Raw genomic sequence first — 25,170 nt, 5'->3', positions numbered from 1 at the left:
CCCAGCCAATGTTTGAATGATAGAAATTTTAAAGGAAGCTTTTAAGAGTGATAAATAATTATTTGGCCAATGTACTTGTCTCCCTATGTTCAGATCTGGAAGAAGAGTAGTACAATTTTAAAGCACAGAAGCAGTCCTGTAACGGCCGTGTTCTTTGGTATTATTTGCTCTGCAGGTCTACCTGCCTCAGAGCTAAAAATACACACTGAAAAACAATAAACCATCTATTTGGATTAAACAATGACGTGCCTACGATGGCGCATACCCACTTCATAGCCATAAATACATATTTATAAACAATATAAATAAAAATATAAAACATACTAATTTGGATTAAAAAGCATCATTCACCTATAAGGAAAGGCAATGCAGATGGGAAGATAAATGCAACTTTGTGTGATGTTTAATCTCTGTACCAGAAATTTAGCTTTCCGTAAGGGCTCAGATAGCACGAAAGAAGGCTGCTATTTTTTGAGGAAGGATACCAAATGGTTCCTTTTCATCTTTTGTCAGAGTTTACAGAGCAGTAAAAGGATATTGAATTAGTTCCTGATGATTTGATCTAGCAAAGTGCTTAAGGATTTCAGCACACTCACAGAAACCATCACAGGCTGGAAATGAAGTTTGTCTCAACGTGCTGCCGTCAATTAGCAGTCCCTGCGCACTCCCACCACCTCTTTGGCAATTACTCTTCCCAGCATTTAGCTAGTCCCTTACTGACTAGTTTTCTTCGAAGAAGAGAGGAATGCTGTCCTTTGCACACTAGGATGCAAATGAGCCTGCGAGAGCTCCTGGCAGCTCACAGAGATGGTGGTCTCTTGCCTCTGGAGCAGTTGAGCTACCGCTGTGTCTTTGGGTGGAAAAAAAACCAGGCTATTTGAAGTCAACTTCTGAAGCACCTCTGACTTCATAGCTTACTGCTTCTTGGTGGAGTTTTGGCAGTAGATTTTAAAATATTGTTTAAAAACCCTAATAATTTTAAAGAAAAGAACACAGTTGCTCGTGATGGCACAGCCAACAAAAGAAAGCTTCATGAAGCCATGCCTGACCATCTCATATTCACCCTGTAGTGTTTGTTAATCATTGGCTGTGGCACCACTCCAAATATCTTGTCATAGGTTCTGTGCCAGTATGCTTTTGCTATAAATGTCTCTCTTTCTTTGGTCAGTTTGAGTCTTGCTTATCCAACAGCTATCAACAGAGAGGAGAGCTGGCAGTCAGTGGGACAAACAGTAAAAAGAAACAGAAGCGCTGAGGCAACATTCTGGCAGAAGCACCCTCACCTGATGCACAGATATTGTTGCCATCGCCAGCCGAAGCAGATTTGAGTCCACAGATGGCAGTAGACTGTGAGTGTCCAATAGGATTTATAAAATTGATATGCTCTCCTCTTAATAAATTTCATTCTTGAGCAATAAAATCCAGAGAGCCTACTTCAGGCTGAACCTTGGTTGCCCCGGTGCTGTCGAGGCAGTTAGTGCCTCTGTGATATTTGCAGTGTGCTGAAAAGGCGAAAGCTTAAGTAAGTTTTACAGGAAGTATGGAAACATTTCCCTCTAGCTTCACAGTTAAACTGGCCAGAAATCTCTCCACTTTGAATTCTGAAGGAAATTTTTTAGGCTGGCTGAGATGGTACTCTCAGTAACACCAGAATTAAATCTTGCTTTGTCTGTTCCCCATTGTTTGTCTAAACAAGCTGGTGTTGAGAGAGCAAAACGGGGAACTGAATAATCCCACTACTGCAAAAGCCGAGTATCCCAAAGAAGAGAAGAGAGGAAGCTCTGAAGTAAACAAACTTTCTGAAATAACTACGCAAGTTTTATTTCAAAGCAAAATCTTGTGAAGGCTGCCTATGGCGTTTTGAAAAGGATTTCATTAAATGTTGCTAACTTGTCATATGCTCTCTTAAATGGAAGGGTAATGGCTCATAACATTTGTAAGCTTTTTAATTTCATGCAATATGAGCAGTGTAATCAACACCTATTAAAGGCAATCAGCTGTGCCAAGTGGGCTACCTACCTTGGCTTTTGTCTATATTTTCATCATGGGTACACCTCTGAACTAACTCTGGGAACAATGTGTTCATACTTTCTTATCCTGACATCAGTGGAGGTTTTGTGTCCAGAAGACCCGACATGGTCATTGCGGAAGTATCTGAACCCACAGGCTGAATAAGCACTTTATGGTCAATAGATTTCACCCTCTAGTTTGGGCCGTGAAGCTGATGAGGACTAGTTAGCATCTTTGAAGCCAAACATGGAGGAGATGGAGAAATTCCCAAATGATCTCCCAGTTTCATTGGCTTTTTCCCTTTGACAGGTGAAATTTTTCTGCTTGAGAGGGTTGTGTAAGTAGAGGGGAGCTGTTCAGATCAGGTGTTTGTTTTGCTGTTCTGATCCAATTCCCTTCTCTTAATTTTAAACATTTGCAGGTGGACTCTGCAGTCATAACAGCAAGTGATGTGCATCCTGGCTCAAAGTGAAGCACTGGGCTAAGGCTCAGTGGTCTTGAAGCTTTTGCATTGCAGTTTTACCATGATCTCAGAAACTGCTTGTATTTCAGCTGTGAAGAGGAGGGCAGTGGGGTTGAGTTTTGTGGTGGACCTGTATTCCCACAGAAATGTTATAAATAACATCATGTTTTCAATTAAGTCACAAGCCTTGAGATGGGAGTGCAGGCACTAGAACTTAAAGCAACAGAATAAGCATTTGATTTAGTTTATTCCCCAAAAGGAAAAAGAAAAGACATGGAATTATTGATTTTGAAGTTGAAAGAAAAAATGGCTGAGCTGAATGAGTTTGGCAGGCACTTTCTTGTTTTCCTTGGACATGAACCATGCTTCTAGTGTCTGTTATTTCAGCTTCAGGTTAGCATCTCAAATTTGTGTGCTACCTCTATGAATTAAGTGGTAAGATGCTTTGAAGCTCGTTTTTTTGTAATTAACCATTTTTTATCTCCTCTCAGTATTCCTACAGGCTTGTAAATCTTCTGAAGCTGTACATAGTCCTTATTTTTCTATGTGTAATCTTACATTAAAAAAAACCCAAAAAGCACGGAGGGTTTACTGGGGGATTCATGAGAGTGGGACACATCAGTCAGACCTACTGTTGATGGGTTTTCTGCTGCTTACTTGTATCGTTGGACAGGTATTACTGTTAAAAGAGAAGCTCTGCTTGTCATTGACTACAGCTGACCTGAACCATCCTGTGGGATTGAAAGTATTTGTAGGGTAGTCTTGAATTTGCGGTCTGAAACTCAATCCAAATTTCATCTTAACAAGCTGTAGGCTCAGAAAGAAGTAAGCCTTACAAAGCACCTGAAACTGCTCAGGGGAAAACACGTGCAATTGTGTACTGCTGAATTTCCCTCTCTGTCAAGGGCAAAGGCCTTGAATTTAAGGATTTACTGTGTCTAGACATAACTACTGACAGTCAGGATTCTGGCTGCTTTGGAAAGGCTGAAACACAAAAACAACTTCTTAATACTAAAAATGAAAAAGGAATAATCCTTTATAAAGTACGGATAGAAAAAAGATAAAGACAAATAGGCAAAGAAATCACTAAAAGACAAATAATAAGATCCAATTACTGATTATAAAGAAAAAGAATGTATTTCTGAGAAGCCTCAAGAGCAGAGCATTGTGTCTTCTTACCACAGGACAGCAAACACTTCTGCAACTCTTCCGCTGATCGAAACTAATTCAGCAGCAAAGTTATGTATTTTGTAAGGCAAGCGTTACTTGACAAGACCAGCAGTATTGTCATTAGGAAGTGCAAGCACGCACAACTGATTTTACAGACAGTTCAGTGTGTGTGCTTTGATTTGCAACAGGAAGGGAATGCCAAACCTTCCAGGTTTCATTTACAAGTTGCTATGCCAGTAATAAGAGTTTCACTGATTGTTCTATTTCTAAGTGACAGGTTTTGGATTTGGAGAAAGAAGAACATGGGCTAAAAACAAGAACAACTCTAAATTTGCTACTTTTCTTTTAGGGCAAATTGGTTGAGGCTCTTGGGAAAACTAGTCTGCCACTTTTGAAAGAAAAAGTAAGATTTGTTTGACTGTTAACATTTCACTGGCTGGAACATCTCTATTTTTGATCTCTGTTTGTCTGAGGCCATGTCTGGCCATCTACTCCCATGTATGCCAGCATCTTTCAGGAAGGGACCATCGCACACCAGTCTTAGTGGCATAGTGTTGGAGTGCAGGACATTTCTGTACGTGTGCAATAAAAACGACTATAAATTTGTCAGTGAATCATTCCTTTAGGCTTCAGTCCAACCAGATATTTAAATATGTGCATAATTTACAGACGTAAGTACTTTCATTGACATCATGCATAAAGTTAGGCATATGGTGTGTTCTTTGCTGGTTTATGCCCTACAATTGCTACGTATTCTGTGTATGTGTGGCAGAGCGAAGCCAGCAGCAGGAGTCCGTCTTGCTGGTCTCTACAAACATGGGGACAGACAGAGCCTTCTCCTCTGAAAGGTTTTATATTGCCAATAGGTAGAGAGATAGAGGAACAGGAGACAGGGCTGAGGGTGAGCAAAGCAGCTTGTTCATTCACTCCTGCAGCAGCTGAGGATTGGTGTGAGTCCTGTGTCCACATGCATGCTCGTTTTAGTAGATCTCATACAGCAAGTGTAAAGGACTGTGATGACAGAGCTGGCAGATATTTTCAAATAAAAGCTGATACGGTAAAAAATTGTCCTTCTGAGGAGGGGCGGCGGTGGAAGTGAAGGAAAGCAGTTTCCACAATGCCCATTGTTGTTGTTATTTTCCTTTTTTCAGTTATTACTGCAGCTTTTCTGTATAAAATGTCATGACCATTGATTTTCTCTTGATTTACTGTGATTCTGAGTCCAATGAACTTTTTAGGTTTGCTTCCAGTCTGGCCTTAAAAAGTAGCAGAATTTTCAGAGGTGGGTTGTACAAGGTACTAGCAGGGAGTCTGTTCCTCATTTCTCTCTGAAAGGGAATAATCTATGGAGCAGAAAGAAAATTCAAGGTGTTTCAGCTCTTCCTTTCTCATCCAACCTCCCCTGGAAACCGCCCTTCTAAGGACAGAGATGTCTTTTTTTAGGAAATCCTTCTTTATGGTCTATGAGGGAAGATTTTATTTAAAGTTTATTTCAAATGCAGAACTGCTACAGTTTGGTTTGTAAATCTCTGTTTATGAAAATGGTGAGTAAATGTATGTCAAGATTTGCAGTCTCTTGGTGAATGCAGGATGCTTTGTTGGTTTCTTAACTCGTGGTCTAAAACTATGCAATGAAAATTTCTTTATGACCTAGGTTTTCCCCTTTCTCTCTCTGTCCAGCAGCAGCTTGAGATTCTGCATCTACTTCTTGTTCTCCCTGAGTAAAACAATATACCATTCTATCATCTTTCTCTTGATATACACAAGGGATGGATTTGTCATGGGGCATTTAATGAATAAAAGTGGTTAACATCCGAGATCTGCTTCTCTGCTAAGAAACCAAGAGCAGCTACAAAAGATTGCTGGTGGCACCATGAATGAGTGGCTACTGACTTGGAGAGCAGCGTGCTGTTCACTGAATCATCCATATCACTCTTCACAATGCCTGGAAAGCCTCTTTTTCCAAGTACTAATGCAAGCTGAGCAATCCTCTTGGATGTCATTTGATAGGACTGCAGCCCAAGGCAGCACAGCTGAAAAGTAAGATGTGTTTTTTCCAATGAGAAGCTTTGTAAAACATCAATATTTAAAAGCAGAAAAATAAATAAAATTGCAGACAATCAGCTTGATTGAGGGGAGAGGAGAGGTTATTTGTCTAACAGAACAAGCATAACTCTTCAGTAGGGCTTTAATTTCAGTTCTTTAGCCAAAAGCTGTTGTCTTTTTTTTTTTTTTAATTAGGTTGATTTGGAAGAGTGGGAACTCTTTGTTTTTCATAAAATCATTATTTTTCAAGGTTTATTTTGCAGGTTGGAAGTACGAAATTGGCATAGTTTTTCATCACTTTTGAACATTCAATATTTCCCTTTAAGAGGATTCACTGTTGTGTTGTACACATAGGTGAAGCCACACAGTAAATCACCAAATAATCCATAATCCGAACTGACACTAATTGCTGTAAGAGGTCAAGAGTAAGTGATCAACCTGAGCTGGCTTAGTGACTTGGTTTCCAAAGAGCCATGGCTGGAAGACAGTGGGTTGATTGGATGAACCTGTATTCGTTCCTTCTGATTCTTCCTGTGGTTGAGTTCAGAGCCTGTGTACTCCTTTTCTGGAGAACATCCTTCACTGTTTAAATGAAGTAAAGGCCAGGCAGGCAGGGCAGTGGCACAGAAGTTGTCAGTGCTGCTAGGTTGAGAAGCACCTTTTATTCCATGTTTTGCTTCAAGCCTAAATATTCTATCTGTATTGCTGCTACATTCTTGAAATCCCCAGCTCCTACTGCAAACTGACTTTTACTGCATATGTTTCCTTAAGATCCCAACTGTTATTTATAAATTACAAACCTTGATGTTGGTACACAGTTGGGAGAGCAGCAGGCTTTTTGTTTCTCTCTGCAACATTATCTATTATACACCGTTCTGGGAAGCGTAGCTTAGTTGAAATAGAAGAATCAGGAACATGCAGGCAGGACCCTTCCTGTGCTTTTCCCTGGTAGGAGCCACTGGTTGGATGTCTTCACTCATCAGTTTTGTTCCTCCAGAGTTTTGAAAGAACTTCAGGAATAAAAACATCAGGAGGCAAATGCCTTCTCTTTAAAACTGGAGACAACCCTTACAGGCTGAGCCACCCTGCTGATTGCCCAAAGAGTGATTTGGGGTCCTTGGCTTTTATTTGCCTCCCTGTGCTCTATTTTACCTTCACACATCCTAATCTCTTTGCCTGCTTTTGCTATTACTCACTGTTTCCCCAAACAACATTTCTGTTTTCTTCCAGGCATGGAAAAAGCATCTGCTGCTCTTTCTGTGAGCCTGACATCTCTTTAAATACCACTCCCCAGCTCCCCAGTGGTGTTGGTTAGGGATGTATTTTTGCACATTGGCCCTGTACCTCGTGTTCCAATCTTCTCTCCAACCTGAAGCAGGTACTCAACAGCGTGTGTTGAATGGCAGCCACGAGGTACAGTAAATCCCAATACACAGCACCCTACTCCTGCTCATGGAGTTGTCCCACTGATCGGACATTTGCTGTCACGCTGTCTCTATAGGTACACTCATTTGGTATAGCAACGTCCAGCAGGATTTAGCATCTATCCTCCAGATCAATCCAATTTCACGTTACGTGCTTAGCTGCATCAGTCATTTTACTATTCAAGCATACTGTTGCCTTGACAGTTAGATATTCAGCCTCTCCAAGGCAGATGGAGGTTCGCAGTTCTTCCTCTCCGAGATAGTTCATATCTGACACTAACTCGCACTTGGACTCTTATGGCATTGCTGGTCAATTTGGTCTCTCTGTTTATCCCTGTGGGGAAGCCTCTGTCTAATCATATAGACCAATGGAGCATCCTTCTTAAAGCTGAGTATTGATCATTTCAGCAGAAGGAGCAAAGTGCCTAGATAAAAGCAATTTAAACACAGTTTGTGCAAGTGTCTCTGTGACCCCATAACCCTGTATCATAATTAAAACGGATCAGATTAGTATGGTATCACAGGTGCTGTTTGTAGGCCCAGCTTGTATTTTCTGTCCCTTTCATATTCCCAGATATGCCCATACAGAGTTAACTGAGTATATTTCTACCATAAATATCCCCACAACAAGGCCAAAATGTGTTTTTCATCAATCATTCTATAGCAGCTTCAAACATGTCACACCAGCGTATGTACTTACAGCAGCTCAGGGAAAAAATGTAGACAAGAATTTGAATAGAAAACCTGGATTTTCTGTGATCCTGGAAGGTCGGGTGATCTTTATTTGTGTCTTTAACAGTGGTAAGTGCACAGACTCCAAAGAATAAATAATTGCAGATCCAGGAAATGAGGTTATTACTCCCACAAAGCTATTGAAAAGGAGAGCACACTGAGCTCTTCAAACCTCTTTCCTAATGCACAGCCCCGCAGTTGCCTATGGAGCACATCAAACCTGAAGGACAGGTCTCGTAAAGAAGAGACTGATAATTGCAATAGAAGCCCGGAAGCAGAAACGCTTTGATTGCAGGAACATGTCTGGGCTGAACCTTGTCATTTCACAGGCTGGATGCATTGGAGAGAACTCCACTGGGTAATCACAGAAGTGAGGATGGCCTTCTACGTCCTGCCTCCCAGCCATAACCGTGCTGTACTATAGTTGCTTTTGCAGTGTAATTGCTTTCTCTGCAGGGCTTCTTCCTATTGATTCTGCTTGTGTGGATTTAAATTGTTTGCAGTTTGGAACTAGGCTCAAGTTGGTCTGCATCTCTGCTTTTCTGTGCTAGGCAGCTCACGTGACAGTTCTATCTAAGAGACTTTAATGATGTCTAGATAGCATCACTCCCTCGCCTGAGCGTATGTATTTGAATCGAGGAGAGAGGCTGGATCAGATAAGTTCAGAACATCAATAAATACGTGTATTTTGTTTGATGACACTTGTTCAATTTGAATCTCTTTCCCAGGAAGCAGCTTGTGTTGTGTCATTTTTTTCAGTGTGCTGTGTAAATGCTCTGCATCTGCAACTGTCAAGGATGGTGCCATCCCATAGCAATGCCATCTGCTCGTTCACAAAGTGCTTTTTGCGTAGATAAAAAATGTGCGGTTACTCATAATTAGGCAAATCACATGCTGTGATCTGTGATTGATTTGATTTCTGTTGCTGGCTACCTCGCATATGTCTATGTGTCCATAAGTATTGTCTACATATCAGCATATGGATGCAGATGAATCAGAGACTCGTGAATTCTTTTTCCCAGTCCAGACAGATGGAAATGTTTTCCCTTCTTCTTATTAAGAGCAGCTGAATTTCAGTAACACCAGGGGCCTCTGCTAGGATCTTGCCTGTGTTTCGTGCTTTGCATGCGTACATAAGTTGGCATGGCCATTTATAATCTAATACAAGAAGTAAGCGATCCATGACATGCAGCGAAGGGAGGTTATAATTTCAAAGCAATGTTCAGAGATAGCCATGTTATTAGCCTTCTCAGAGGGAAATATCTGGGTATACGACTTGGCATTATGCAATGCAGTAGCAAAATGCCTAAAAGGTGCTGTGAACATTGCAGAACCCAAGTGTCACCGCTGAATCAGACTTCTAGAAAATATCACTGTGCCTTTCTTAGTATTAACCGTATGTGCTATTTAATGAGTATTCACATCACTAACTGAGATCTTAATTGTTTCTTGTTGTACCATCATCCAAGTAACACTGATAATAAGAGATTGTAAGTCATAAATTACTAGTTCTGTCTAAACTTAATATTGTCTTCAAATGGCTTTTATAAATAGTGAGGTATGATTTACCAGCAGTTTTAAAAGATGTTTAAGGCAGGCAGTAGGCATACCAGAAAGCCTGTAAAAATGAAAACACATGAACAGAAGTCTGCACACTTGTCTGGGTAAAAGTTACAAGCAGTGGAGTAGCTATACAGTTGGATGATTTAGAATATTTTAAAGCACAGCAGAGCTCTCTTCTTTTCTCTCCCTCTCTCCTATGGTCCTGTGCCTACCTACAGTGTGTTCACTTCAGCAGGAGATCTGTCACCACTGGAGCCTGGCCATAACTAGGATAGCCCAAGGCAGAAAATAGGCTATAACTTTGCACAGATCCATAGTCCTGCTGCTACACCACCACCTATAGTTGAGGATGAGATTGGTGCAAGCTGCCACTGAGCAGCTACTGTGGTTAGGTATCTCTGCAGAACGATTCAAATAAATTGAAAAGGTCAGTGAATACTTGCTTGACTTTTGCTGGAAGTGTTAATCACTGTACTGAGAATGTAGGACGGCTCTTCCTCTGTTTAGGAGCATTACAGTTTCTCAAATCTTGCTTAGTTTATATGAGGGAGATCCATTCCCCAGTGATGCAAAGTTAATCATCAGCACACATTTGATTGACTCTGGTATAAATGTTTGAAGAAACGTGCTTGAGGCATTTTCAGCATTATTTGGTCATTTTACAAGTTGTGCTGTTCTCGTCATTTCAGGTGTTGTCTAATGGTATCTTGCCAGAGGACTTCTGGTTTTGAGCACCCTTAATTCATCAGACTTTTTCTGAAGTCAGTACTGCTCAGTTCAGTCCTACAAACACTGAAAGTTTTGTGACTGTGCAGCAGCACTCCAACGCACATGGCTACATTTTGGTTTTATGAGCGTGTCTGTTGGTTTCATCATGTCATCTGTGGGTTTCTGCATGTTGTAAGTCAATGCAGTAAAAAGGAAGAAAGAATGGCAAAGAAGCCGACGCAGATGTACTGTCTTGGATATTTTTTGGTGTTTCTAATATCAGCAGACATGGTGTAATTTAATTTTCATAAGAATCTCAGCTGCAAAGCAGCTGTTTAGGCATCTTGAAGCAGCCACTCTCCCTCATTGTGTTCATGAAATTATTGCAGGTATTCTTCTAAAGAGAGAAACCCCTAGAATGGCTGAGATAACTAACTTTGAAGGATATAAATCCCATTGGGCAGCCATCCTACAGCAGAGCCCAGTTATTTAGATCTCACACCACAGACCTGCCTTCTTTGCGCTTTAAAAAGAAGAGTCAGGGAAGTAATTGTATTAATCTAGCTGTGGGAAATGTATCTTTTGGTTCTATCAATATTGCAATTAACATCAAGCAGTGCCATAAAGGGAGGGGGGGAGGGGGCCATGGCATTGGACATAAATCTCCAACATGTGCGATATTTATGCCATTAAAATTTGTCAAGTTGGGTGAGACCACAGTATTTTCTGAGCTTTGTGGTACTGTAAAACATATCTTTCTGCAAACGTGACTGTACCTCTTTTGCGTAGAAGGAGTTTGAATTCTTTGGTTTTAAGCGTTTGAATACTTAATAAAATGTCAGAACTATGAACGTAGAACATTGATTAAGTTCACGATGCTATGTTTATGTCTTTTAGTTGCAGGTCAGCATGTATCAGACTCATTACTGTTCCAGGTTACATGATCTGGGCATATTACATTTGTGAGAAGTTTGTTTCCTGGGAGAAGAGGATGTTATCTGTGCACTGGACTTATTGCCTTCTTGCAGAAAACAATCATCTTTAGACATAAATATATCACGCATTGAGCATTTTATAGCATTTATTTTAATCTATTTGTTGCCAATTCCATTCACAGTTTGCTTTCATTCTGCTATGAAAACCTTACACTGTCAAATCAGAAGTTTTACTAAATAAAGAGCTTCAGTTACATGAACATTATATACAACTGTTTGAAGGACAATGTCAAGATTGAAAGAGACTCGGTAAACAACAAAAAGTACGTTCAAATCATATTATAGGGTGTTTTCAGTCTAGCACCTGAGTTTAGCCGCATGACTTAATTTTTTTTTGCCAGAGGCTTCCAGACAAAATCCTGGTCTTGTTGTGGGGAGCTAGATCAGAAACAGGAGAAAGTCTACTTTTTAAATAGAAACGGTAGTGGTTGGCTTGCAGCAGATATTCTGTTGACATAGATGAAGGCCAGGCTGCTATTCTTAGTGGGATGTTAGGGACAGGGCTCACTAGATACTCCCAAATTTGTCTTCATCTCAGCCAAAGATAGATGCTGTCCAGTGTTTTGCATCTCTACAGTGTCCTGGTGATGTTTACTGTGATTCGTGGTGGTGCCATTTGCTTGATCTCCAGAACATCTGTTCCCCATTCTGAAGCTTTTTCACCTGACTCTTTCCTCTCAGCTCTCTGTTTTATGGGGGCAGCTCTAAGTTTGTCCAGTGTTAGACAATCCTCAAAGGAGTTTTTATTCTCCAGACAGGAGTAAAGAAATGCACACTTGGGGTGAGGTCTGGGTTTTTTGACTGCATGTTCCGGAGATCTTTCTGATTAGGAAACTCTGCATTTAATGTCACACTGAGGGTATTACCGATGCTTCCCTTTGAAGGAAGAGCAAGTCATACAGCAACATGGAAAACTAATACACTAATACTAATTTAGTGATACTAATTTAAGTACGACTGTGTCAACTGACCAAAACTGACAGAGTAAGTGTTCAAAAGTCAGCTTTCGCATAGGTCCCAGGACAGGTCTGATGGCTGCAAAAATGAGCTCACATGCAGGGCTACATCCCAGGCAGAGTGTACTGCTGGGTCCGGTTACTTTAGGAAATGCAGCAGAAGAGATGGTTTTGTGAGTTAGTAAAAGTTAGCCATTCTTGATGAAGGACTTCTTGTGCCCTGAAATGATTGCTTTGTACCTCAGTTAATGGGCAAACCAGACAAAATTAGAAACGTTGCCTCATGCGGCTGAGTTGTCCCTATTAATGGAAAATGCACTGCGGGAAAGTAAATATCATTGCTGTTATTCCTATGATTGCATTTAGCTGCTAATCTAGTAGGATTGGTTAGACTTCAGGATAAGGATATGTTTGTTAGAACCCACATGAATACTTCCCCTCTCTCAGCAGCTCCTTAAAACAGCACTCAAGGATTCAGGCAAGTGAATACGCTGTTTGTGGCTGTATTCCAGGTGAAGGAGAGCTTTTGTTCTCATCGTAGGCTGTCTGCTTGCTTTACAGAAAATGAGCTTTTGCCCTCTGACAGTCCAGCTTTGTATAGATCAGTGTTTGCTCTCTGTAAAGTGAGGGAGAGGTAAAGTTGAGCAGGAAAATGGTGATCTGAGTGGCTCCTGGCCAACTGGGATTATGCTTTAATATTTTATTTTTTCATATTGTTTTTTCGAACCTGTGGGAAATTCACCATTTCCATTGCTTCCACAAGCTTCATTTGCACTTACTATGTGAAGTCTTTGAAACCACAGGATCAAATCAAATCCTTTTGACTGTCCAAATTACAAACATACTGACTGTGATCTATTATTCCAAAATTGCCTGTTATAATTTCAAAGGATTTCCAAATATTTTTAATAATTCCTTAAAACAGTCTAAGGACATCTGTTTAAGTACTGAATTTAAGTACTAAAGACAGCACTGGTCAGGATTTTTTTCAGCTGCAAATTAGTTTTGTCAATCAAAGTGCTTTTTCTGGTTTAGTCTCTGATCTAGAAGTTTTAGCATCTCTTCCAGACTGAGCCGAAGACAGACAGCTAGTGAGCTGTTAGGGCTTGTTTTGCCATATGTTTAACCTTGCGAACAACCAGTCGATACGTTTGGCAGTCTTCTATATTTTACTGAATGCGTTACTGTATAGTGAGGAAACAAGCTATACTTTTTCTCTGTGTTTTTGTACTTTTCACATTCTTTATTCTGCAGCATGCGTCCAGTGTTTTAATATATTGAGTACCTGTGGCAGCTTCTTTAGTTTGTCTACAAACAGCTGCGTTATTGTTTAACCACTGGATCTGCTAATGAGAGGTTGGAGTAAGAGGCAGAATGATGTGTTTATTATGTAGGATTTCCTGCGGAGACGAGTAGTGGATTCATGGGGGATTTAGATAACCAACCCAAAGAATCCTTTAAGGATTCCAGCCTCAATTATCCGCAGAAATGGAGCTGCGACCCACAGCAGGGTGGGACACTCCACCAGCATCCTACAAGGAAAGTGCTTGAGATGTCAGAAGCAAACAGGAAAACGTGCAAGAGGGGAAAAGGTGCATCCTACTCCCATTGATATCTCCACCTCAGTTTCTCCAAACAGATGCTCAAAGGAACCATTGGAAAGAAACAGTACCATAATATAGCGTCAGAAAGGAGGCGGCTGCTGATTTAATTTACAAAATTGCATAGGAACTTAAATCAGGGGCTGTAGTTCCACGTAGTGCAATGGGACTGCTAAGATAGACATGAGCTGTGACTCTGCTGACATAGCACAGCATCAAAGTTCATAGAGGGTTGTGGTAAAGAGGTTAAAGTCCTAACAGCCAAGTCTGGGCGTAAAGATCAACCCAATGGCAGCACGTGGGCAAGGAGCAGCATCTGCACTTGTGAAGAGGGATGCTGGCAAACCTCATCGTATTTGTGATGAGATGAGGAAGAAGAAATGAGAAAGATTTCTCAGTACATCAGATACTATGCAGGTACTGAAATATGTTGGGTTATTGAGTGATCAGCGATATCGGATGTATTTTATCTCAAATGTGCTTTACTGAAGAATTGGGTTGAACTGTTTGGAGAGAAAAAAATTTGACAAAAAGTAGAAGATTTTTTTCCTGCTTTTCAGAACCAAAAAGAATACTTAATCCAGCTTTCCATTCACTTCCATTTTCCTTGCATCAATCCCAAGAGTAAAATATATATATTTTTTTTTAATATTATTTATCTGAAAAAAATTGTAGATGAATTGTTGCACATTATACCTTAGAAATGTGGTGTGTCTCAAATTTGCAGTGTTTTAATTAGTGTTACTTATGTAACATTAATGTGTTTATTTATTGCATGCTGATATTCCACCTCTAGGTCTATCAAGTGTTATGACATTTTGTGAGAATATTACTTCGCTACATAATTATGTTTATTGTGGTGACGATGCCATATTGATCTATAATTCCACTTGCTCATGTGCATCAGAATACTTAATTTTGTGGCATGATAACAGGAACGTGTAAGAGAATTGAAAGAGTTTGTCTTTTCAGTTATAATTTCTGGCAATTTTAAGAAATTTTTAATGCTTTAATTACTCTTTTCTCTGCAATGGAAGGAAGGTGGCATCATCACCGAGCTTACAACAGAGGACACATTTTCTTAAACATTCAGCCTGTAAAAAAACTCTGCAGAATTTTCAGCAAAATGGTGTAAGTTTCTCAACTCCTTTTCATTTCTTAATGGAAAAAGAATTATGGAAATGAGAGCGGGCCTTGCATTAGGTGTTTGAAATGTTCCTTCCCTGCAGACCAATAAAAACATAACTCTTCCATTAGGGAAATTTAGTTTTTTGAAGGCTGCTTGAAGCTGAGCTGTGAATCAGTGAGCGAGATGACTATGCTGGGGTGTTTCAAGGTCTGATTATGTATTTTAAGTCCTTTGTAGGTGGATACCAGCTCATAGCTTGTCTTGTAAGGCTTCTTTGGAGCGTCTTTTTCTGTGACACTTTTTATATTAACCACTTAGCTTATCTTGTAGGACTTTAGTCGTACAATCTCCTGTTATGCAGATCAGTAACAGAATTTCAAAGCCATTGGGGATTGAATGATTTTTCCTACCTGAATTTAGGCTAGAAGCTTTCCAGGCCTTTTCAAAACCCTCTAGCTACTTGCATAACTCCATAAACAAAAGTCAAATTATGGAAGTCATAAATGTGACCTTTCTGTGCTTCATATGTTGTGTTTATAGTGATTATAGTCTCACCTGTGACTATAGGTTATGCAGATTGCGACTATCTGACGTTAAAAATATCTTTCACTTGTAAGTGTGAAAGTGTAAGTGTGTAAGTGAAATGAAAATGTAAACTGCCATCACTGGAGGTGTTCAATTTAGGTCGCTGTTCAAGGATGCAGAGAATTAGTACCAGAACAAGTGGGTATTCAAGAGAAGCCATCATTTTTTCTGTGTTATTAACCATGGAACAGTAATCAATATTATTTTCTAGGTTCTAGAAAAACACAAATAAAAATTAATAAAACAAGAAAAATCACTAGCAGTCATTACCACTGCTCCTTCCTTCTAACATATTAATTGTATTTCAGTTTCTGGTACTATATTACTTCAGCTGTCAAACATATCATGGAGGCATATAAGGATGTTTTGTGCTCATTCAGTATATAAGGAAATGGAAACACCAAGAGCTTTTGAAACTTGTCCAAGATCTGGAAATAATTAAGTGGAATTCTTTCATTTTATTATTTTTATTTAGTTGTAAATAGTCTGATTGTAGCCATAATGGTCTAGTTGTAATTGATCAAACAAAACTAATTTCCCCCTTTTTTTGCTGAAGGGCTGATCTCATGGGTGCATGCAGCACAAATAATTAAGGCACCAAATATAATTGTGAATATTCGTTCACATGTGGGGCTGGATTTAGTTTTTTGAGGTTTGTTTTCTGCAAACACTGCTGGGAATCGTTTACTCATAATTAGAAGTGTTTCTTGAAGCTCCAGTTCGTCACAGGACTCCCATGAGTGCATTCCTGTGCTCCTGTTATGTTTTATATGCAGACAATATAGTCCTTCTGCCATGATCCACAAAAATGACATCAATGCAAACATTAGTTAGGCTCCTTATAAATTCAGGAGGCAAGGACAACATGCCTGATCTACCAATCTTCCATCCCCACCCCGATTATTCATTCCTAATGGAAAGATTTTGAAACACTGGAAAGACACTTTGGTGTAGGAAGCACATGAACATAAAATTTTCAACTCCTTGCTGAATTTCTTGCTATTTTATCCCCTCTACCAATCCTATGGCTTAGTCAATTGGTGAATTTAATCAGCTGCCTGCTTTAGACGTTATGAAGAGACACCGACAGCAAATTTCCACCTCACACATTAGATTTTTGGCTGATATAAGTTGGGGTCACCCTGTGCTAGTGCCTTAGGTGGTTAATAGCCCTGGAGAAACCAACTGTGTGGACTGAGGCTGCCTATAGAAAACACGAGTTCCCAGGTGTCTTGGATGCATTTGCACACAGGAGGAGCCAGATGGTTTTCTCTGTGGGTTTTCTTTAGCTTCGCTCTGCAGGAGAAATACCTGAGATGGATGCTGCCAGATAGCTGTGTGGCTTCTATGTGTTAACAGCTGTTCTAGCTCTTCTCTCAGAGGGACATTTAAAGCATAAAAAAATCAGAAATAGGCAGAAATCTGTGTAGTCAAGTGGGGAGTGAGGAAGACTTCATGTTTTTGTGTATCTCCAACCTGATGAGATCAGTCTAGTCCCAGGCTGGCATCCCAGACTGGAATGTGATGATGGTACATTTGAGATAGTTCGTAAGTGCTTTGAGATCAAAGGCGTTTTCTACAAATTAATGAGGTTTTCTCGTTCGCTGCCCTTGGGCACGGCTCATTCATGTGGCCATTGCCGACATGACCCTGAAATGCACTGTTGCAGTCAGCCACCTTCCCAAAACACCCTGACCTTCAGGAAGCTTAGGTCAGCCCCCATATGACCTGCACATTTTAAAACAACAGATTGATTGGAGGTCTTTTCCAACCTGGTGATTCTATGATTCTATGATTGGCATATGCTGGCAAGAAAGCCATCCCTGAAACAAGGCTAGCTCGGGACATTACCTGGGGCAGAGCTGTGGAGCATGGTTTTATCATGGACAATAAAAATTAGTATAGGGTAGCCTACGCCTCAACCACACGACCATCCTTGTGGCCTTTAACAGCAAATCTCCAAGTGTCTCAAGCAGGCTGGTCTCAGGCAGCCATCCTGTCCTTACCTGCTTGCTCTTGTGGTCTCATTCCAGGGCAACCCACTGTACTTCCAGTCTGCCCGAAATGTGACAGTGAACATTCTCAACGAGAAGACTAAAGTCCTTACTCGCCTTGTAACAGGTAAGGAGGGGAAAAGGCTGTGTGGAAGAATTAAGGAGGGATGAAAGCAGGTGCGTTGCGGGATGCTGTGCTGGCTTTAGACAGCACACAGGAGGGGAGCCCAGGCGTCCTGTGAAGTACAAATGAAAACTTCGCTCCACTTTGTAGAGACAAAGCTAGCAACATGAAAGCTGTGCTGGAGAGGCAGCTGGCTAGTGCCTTCTGATAACGAAGCAGACCATGGTTTTCATTTGAAAGCCAATCCAGAGACAGAAAGGTTAGTTGTACAACTTCAGGGTCAAGAAGAACATATGCAGGCTGACATTTCTGTTGTAACAGGCACAGGCTTTTCCCAAGGCACTTTTAACTTGCCTGAGATCTTGGGAACTCTGCAGATTAACTATGGCTGGTTGGGACACTTTGCAATTTAGAGCTCTCTCTGCACCTGCTGATGAAGAATGCTCTTGTGCTCCTGGGAATGATTGTTTTTGATGGGGAAATAGGTGTTTCATAAATCCCTAGCACAGAGCAGCCTTTGAATGAATGCGTGTGTAATTTGGGTTGAAAGAGCCTTAATGCATTATATATACTAATATAAATGATATAAGTTACATACTTATTTATTGAGATTTATCCAGGGACTGGGTGAAGTATTGCTGTGTGGCAGAGCCAGTAATCCATAAACATGTTGTTTCTACATGAGACCGGGTTGTTTGGTTTGCTTATATAGCATCTTGGCCTCTAGTCACAGTATTAAATAATTAAATATGCAGCTTCACTAAGCAATGATTTAAGCAGCACGCATGAAAATTGCCTGGAGGAAGGAAATAAATTCACCCCCAAGCTCCCTAATTCTCAGTTTGTTGGTTCTCCATGTATTTTGAAGAGGGTATTTGGTTCTCTTAAGCACCTCCATTTCACAAGAGCTAGGGAGGAAGCACTCAGTGACATCTCCCACTGTGATCTTCTGGTTATTGAGCTCATTTATGTGTTTGACAGCAGCTTTGGTTTCAGAGCGGTGCAAAGACGTGGTCTCATATAGTGTGTGCTGGAGCCATGAGTAGGGAGGCAGTTAATTAGCAAGACACAAATCAAACTTAAAGCTTGAAAATATTGGATTTTCTCAGAATGGCTGCAAGATTGTTAAGTATTTCCAGGGATCTCGGCATAGCCTCACTTTTCTGAAGTGCGAACTGTGCTCTCGATTGTGTGCCCTGATGCCAATACAAATGACCTGTGCAGAGAAATGCTGGGTGTAGATGAAGAAATACTGGCTTTCAGGTCTTATTTCTCTTGTCTTTTGAGAAATGGGGCTAGTCAGGAAGATGGCCAGAAGTAATGGAAAGTCTGATCACCTGCCTTGTGCAGTAGCATATTCCAGGGAGGCTGTGCCGTGGACTATGTTGCTCAGGGCTGTTAGATGCTGATTTGTCCAAAGTTTAGCCTGGGTAGGGTAGTAGAGGGGTTTGCTCTTTGTAGCCTTGGAGCCACAGACATGCACAGAATTGCTATTCAGGCAGCTGATGTTTCTCAGGCTCTGCAACAAAACGCGTTGCCAGAGGCTTTCCAGCACTGCGGTGCACAGCAGCCCTGCAGCGGAAGCAGCAGAATTGAAATAAGGGTTACAAAGGAAAGTTTTACTCATCTAAAAACTTTCTGAAACATGGGAGACTGCTATTTCTCTTGGCCCGTACATGGTTGAAATGGTCTAAAAGAAGACATTTTGCTCCTGTGGTGACGTTTGTGTTTTTCTTTCTAAAAATTGGGCTGCGCGTGACACTGATATCATTTTAATCCAGGTATATTTAACAGGCAGAAAACCAGGAGTTTTTTACACCACAGTATTAGTCCAACAAAAATATACTCAGGAACTTTCAATACCTCTTACAGCTGCACCAATACTCTCAAAGTGTGGCTGGGTATAGCCATTACTCTTTCACATGTACGTTTGTCTTTTCATAAAGATTTTCCAAGTATCCCAAGTTTAATGGTGATTTTATGACACAGGTAAGCATTAACAAAAAAAAAAAAAAAAAAAAAGTAGAAATGGTTGAGGGGTTTTTATTTGGGTAGAAAACCATGCCCTTTTATAATGAGGGATCACCTTCTGAAAAGCACAGACCTCTCTGTTTGATGTGTCAGGTACAGCTTTTATCTGCCGAGCAATTACAACAATCTCAGCAGGTGGGCTTATTAATTATATGAAACTACTATGTGATTTTCTTATACTTTTCACTAAAAAATTGTGTTAAATCTTTTTTTTTTCCCTATAGGTCCCCAAGCAGTGGAAGCACACAGCCAAAAATTTGAAGTAAAAACCCTCTCTGGAAAATTGCTCTTCTCTGCAGATGACAATGAAGTGGTGGTTGGAGCAGAGAGATTGAGAGTTTTAGGTAAAAGATTATTCACTAAATCACCTCTTTAATATGCGCCTCTTCAAATTTTAGAATATTTTTGCCTGACTTTCATTCATGCTTGCGGAAATCTTCTTTAGGAGATGAAACCTTTCGCTGTCTTTATTGCTTTGACTTCCCAAAGCAGATAATGGCCAGAAGTTCCTGTCTGAGGGGGTGCTTAACTTGTACAATATATTATTTCCCCTCCAGAAAAAACTATCCTGGAAGTGGTTTGTCTGGCTCAGTGAAGCAGCTTTAAAACCAGTTTTGGAAACTGAGCAACTTTATCTGTTGGGTCTGGGATGAAGGACAGTGAGGGATTGCTCTAAGGATGCTTCTATGGCTGTTGTCACTGTGGATGAGGAAACGTCAGGTTTCATGTTTTTGATCACACCCCTTTCACCAGCTCCTCCTTCATTGTAAAGGAAACACCAAGGAGGAGACCTGTGGTGAAAAAATCATCATGAATTAGGAACCTAGATTAATTCTCTGAATAGTTTGGCGGCTTTTATATTAGGTATTTTTCCTTAGCCACATGCAAGAGCACATTGTGCTTTTCTGAGCTGTCTTCAGCTATGCTGTGTGTAGGGTTAAGCATCCCATGCATGGGAGGAGAGGTCAACCTTATCAATGCCACTGCTTCCCTGTCCACCTTTCGAGACAGAGGGGGCAACTTGAACTCTCTTTTAGCCTGTGCAGGATTTGCCTCCCCAGCTGTCCTGCCTGCTAGGCTTTACATTGGTAGTTCCTAATAAAAACTGGTGATACACTTTGTGTTTGGGGATTGTGGGTTGCTTATTGTTTGCTTGGATATATATTTTTTTTTTAATTAGAGCAAAGAAACAGTTGTGTTAATTGTAAAATTTCAAAATGTATTTGATTGTTATGTGACATTACCTCTTAGGAACTTGAATTCTCTTGCTCTCCAGTTCAATCCATGCTTTTTTCGTTAGCCCAAGATTTGCTTGTGAATGTTTCCATCTCGGACGGGACTGGGTAGCTCAATACTGCTGGTAGTTAATCACATAGCAGTGCCATCAGTCTCTGTGGATGCACTGACACTCATTTTCTAATGGCTTCATTTGGGTGCATCTGTTTGCTCCAATTGTTCCTTACTTCTCTAGTAAGTTCCTAAAAACAGAGAGATCAAAGATGACACTTATAATGATATATAATATTTTTAATTATTATTTACATATATTGCATAGCATATTATTAGTGTATTACCTATAATCAAAACAAGCTTAGAATTAGTGCCCCATGCACGGGACTTTGTATCCAACCCTTAACATTTTTCATTACCTGATGTTGTGCTATTCTAGATGGTTCCTGTTTGTAGAAAGGCCAGGTGTAGCTCTTTGCAAGTAGCTGTTGGTACATATGGAACTAGTTCAGTCACCAGCTCTACAGTTAGGTGAGCTTTATGGGATAAATGCTAAACTTCACAAAAATAACAGTATCTTTCTTAACTTAAAACTTTGAAAAGGACCATTGAAAATTCTTGCAGTGTTACAGAGCTTGGGAACATGTTCTAGCACAAATCTCCCTTCACACTACACCCTTCAGAGCTAATTAATTTTACACTCTTTGTGCAGGGTAGATGAAGTCAAGAAGCAACAGGTTTTAAGTTTTTTCTCGGAGACCTTAAAATAAGAGAGATTTATTTCACTGGTTCTTCAAATAATGATACAGAAACTTTTCTTCACAAGTTGCAAGTACTCCTGTTCAGATTACATACTTGCAAAATATTACTTTTTATTTGCTTGACACTTTTGAGAAACCAGCAATTATTTTTGATAGTTATTTCAAGTTTCTGCCTTGTTTTAGTCTCCAGAATAAACAGCATCAAAAATATTGCTAACCACTGTAGTGCACTTTCATTTTTATCTGCAGCTGTTTCTCAGGGTTTATTTAGGCTTGTGCAGAGCTATCAGAAAATAAAAGGCAGAATGATAGCACTGGTGACATTACATGGCAAGTATTTCTATGACCTTGAGATGAAATGCTTTCAGAGTTCACGCTTGGCTTTGTTTTTCTCCAGCTTTGCTTCCCCAATCTAATTTTATCTCCAAAAGTGTTTGCCATGGCTGTTTGCCATGCTGGGAAGTGTTATACCATATGTTCATATTTCTTCCAGTGTTGTTGTCTGCACTTGAGGCTAGTCCAACTTGTAGTACACAGACAAATTCCTTTGATCATTTTTCTGGTGTTTGGGATCTCAGGTGCTGTCTGTATGTGTCTGCTGACACCTATCTACACTATGTAAATAATCTCAACTCGTTCTTGTTATTGCGGAACACATACTTTTTGTAAAAGGAAGTGTATGTCTGCAATCTGGCATGAAAGTCATCTCACAGAGGTTAGAGCAACAGTTATTGGGTTTGTGGGTAGCTTTTAATCTTGTTCATTATAATTACTTTTTTGCTTTGTACACTCTTCAAAGTTGATTCTGAAAGTTTGTTCTACAAAGTAATGCTGAAGCCTTGTTATGAGAAAAGAGATGCTTTCTTTTTTTGATATGGACTCTGCTCTGGGTCGCTAAAGGGTTTTTCAACATTAGCAAGGCATTAAAAAAAGGAGGAATACACAGGATTATGGATAAAAAACAAATACAAGTAGGACATGTGCTGCGTTTGATGGTGCTTCAAAAAATTGCGTGGCGTGGGTAGTGCAGATTACCAAATGAAAGTGCTTTTTATTTTAATTGTATTTTGTGGAGTTATTTCTCGTTTATAACCATTTATGGATGCAGAAAGACAGACTTGTCCCCCTCTGCTTTTCATGCATGATGTAATTTAGAGTACTTCAACAACTTTATTTGATTTAGTGAATCCAGTCAAACCTGTTGTAATAGAAATGATTGGAGGGTAACAGGAACTTTGGTTTGAGGATAAGAGCAGCCCTCTGAGCCTTTTGGTCATGGCAAGCTCTGATAATATCTACACAACCTTTTCCAGAAACAAATCAAGTTCCTTCTGCCTTGCTCCAAGCCAGCTGGGAGTTCAGCAGCTGCTTTGGTCCAGATGACTCAGAAGGAACTCATGTTTGCCTGCAAAAAGTCGTGTAGAATCTGAGTCTTCTTCCAAATCTGATCTGCCCTTTTTCTTCTAAGCACCTCTGCCAGTGCCTGCAGTTGCCCACCCATCTCCTCCACTCCTTTGGTGGAATCGGATGGCAGCACATCCTCACTTTTAGCACTCTTCTCTTTTACAAGCTTCCTTCCTGTAGTATTTGAGCGCCTCATGGTCTTTTAAATGATACTACAGCAAACCTTGGAGCCGTTTTCATTCCACAAAACCATGACTCCAGTTCTGCAAGGCTTAGATTTTGAAAGCAATAGCCACCACTTCTCTTCCACTTAAATGGCACCATGGTGCTACTTGTGAGGTTGTGCCTGGGGTGAAGTGTAATCCTTCCCTGTGCTGCCCACTGCCATGGTCAGCAGTGCTCTTTAGCAAACACCATGTGGATACAAGGTAATGCCTCGCTGGATGGCCCCCATGGGCTCCTAAACACGTACAGTCTGCGTTATGGGAGATGAACGAGCTGGTCCTAATTGAATTCTTATGTGGTTCGTTGTACAGCGGTTCCCCATCCCCACTCCTCCCTCCCTCCAGAAATGAAACGTGTTCAGACAGTCTGAAAAATGGTGCATAAGAGATACTCTTTAGTTAAAAGAGCATAAAGAATAACTTTGATATATATTAATTACCAATTTCTTTTAATAGCATATTGAACATTATAGCATTTATAAACAAAAGACAATCATAAAGCATTATTCTGACTGTTAATTGGCTCTATTTATTCTCCAGATTAGTTTTTAAATATGCCCTCTAGATGCCACTTGATACTAATTAACAGAATTACATTATTATCTCTATAGAAAAGCATTTTTAATTAAATCTAAAGCAATTTAAATTAGCATGAGTTTTTACAGAAATTAAATTCTGGTCAGATGCTCGATTTTGCCTTATAAGACAACATCTGATGACATGCCAGTGTCAGTTCTCCCATGGGCCTTGACATCTTTTTTGGAGATTATTTTTTGAAGTTTGTTTTCAGGGAAACTTGCCAGTGTACTCTGGTGTTTAATATTTATGATGGATTAAACCAATTTTTTTTTAAGACTAAATATTGATGGGAATCCACATGCATTGCAGTGAGCTGAGATAAAAACATAAAAAACTTGTTCCTGCAGCTTACAGGCTTTTGCAGTCCCTGGTTTTGAGTGGTGGAAGAAGGTTAGCGTGGGAGGTAGGATTGCATGGGCTGGATGCTGTCCCGTTACAAATCAACCACTCTTTTTAACTACTCAGAAGATTACAATTTTGCTTTGCGAGAAGGATAGGATTAATCGTAAAACCGCAAGGTCCTTTTTCTGTAATAGAAGAATACAGGGACTGCTTCCAAATTGCTCCCAAGTTGCTTCCACCCTGGGTCCCTGGAAAACATGTCACTCACTTAGACATTCGTACTACATAAACTTTTTTCCCAATATAGCCCAATGATAACGATTTGGCTGAAGATTTTCCTTGTGGCAAACACTAACTAGATTATCTGTATTCACAGTAGAGTAGGATGCCTTTCATCTCCCAGTGTAAAGACTGCAGGAGCTTCTCGGCAGGAGGTGTGTGACCCACCCACCACATGTACAGTCCTCCCTACCACCATGCCTGGCTAAACGTACCTTTGATCTCTCTGACTCCTTGCCTGCTCTCCCTTCAAGTAATTAGGCAGTGGCTTTATTTTCATCTTGTAGCTTTTCTCTGCTGTAGCGTATTCCATCTGAGCGATGAACTGTGTGGAGCATTCAAATGCTGGTCACTGGCTAGGCTTACTGAAACATTAGTTTGAGAGTGGTTTTTGTTCTAGTTTCTCCGCAGGTGCCTGGAGATGCACCTGAAAAGAGGAGTTAGCTGTTAAAATGTTCTTGTAAATGTATTGGAGTAATTAATTCTAAAACACATTTCTACCATTTTGTTTATGAGGGCTACATATTAGGGACATTAGGGTTTTTAGTGGAGGAACATCAATGATAAGAGCAATGTAGCCCAAGCTTATAGTCAATGGGATCACTGGATAATTGTCCCATAGAAAGCTCTTTTCAGTGAGAGGGCTTAGGTTGGGGGTTTGTGTTGTTGGGAGCAGAGGGAATAACCTGCTCTGTATTTGCAGAATATAAAGTGCTGGGTTTCATTACCTATGGAAGGGTTAAAAAAGCGTTTGCAGTGTCCTTCACTTTGCACCAGAGGAGAACATGATTTAATATGAATGTGGTGAACTAATATGTCT

At 40.3% G+C, this 25,170-nt stretch overlaps 1 protein-coding gene across 8 annotated transcripts in view; it reads left to right on the top strand.

Moving 5' to 3' along the window:
• Window positions 1-25,170, top strand: part of SGCD (sarcoglycan delta) — a 378,321-nt gene that overhangs the window by 304,529 nt on the left and 48,622 nt on the right. For all 8 annotated transcript variants that reach the window (XM_054079590.1, XM_054079588.1, XM_054079593.1 and 5 more), the window contains 2 exons: window positions 17,416-17,503; window positions 19,756-19,875. In XM_054079590.1, coding sequence (XP_053935565.1) covers window positions 17,416-17,503; window positions 19,756-19,875 — 208 coding nt within the window. The remainder of the gene's footprint in view (window positions 1-17,415; window positions 17,504-19,755; window positions 19,876-25,170) is intronic.

This window comes from Cuculus canorus, chromosome 14 (assembly GCF_017976375.1).
Source record: "Cuculus canorus isolate bCucCan1 chromosome 14, bCucCan1.pri, whole genome shotgun sequence".
Classification (NCBI taxonomy): Eukaryota; Metazoa; Chordata; class Aves; order Cuculiformes; family Cuculidae; genus Cuculus; species Cuculus canorus.
The sequence above is the reverse complement of the archived record's forward strand: the minus strand, read 5'-3'. Positions and strand labels throughout refer to the sequence as shown.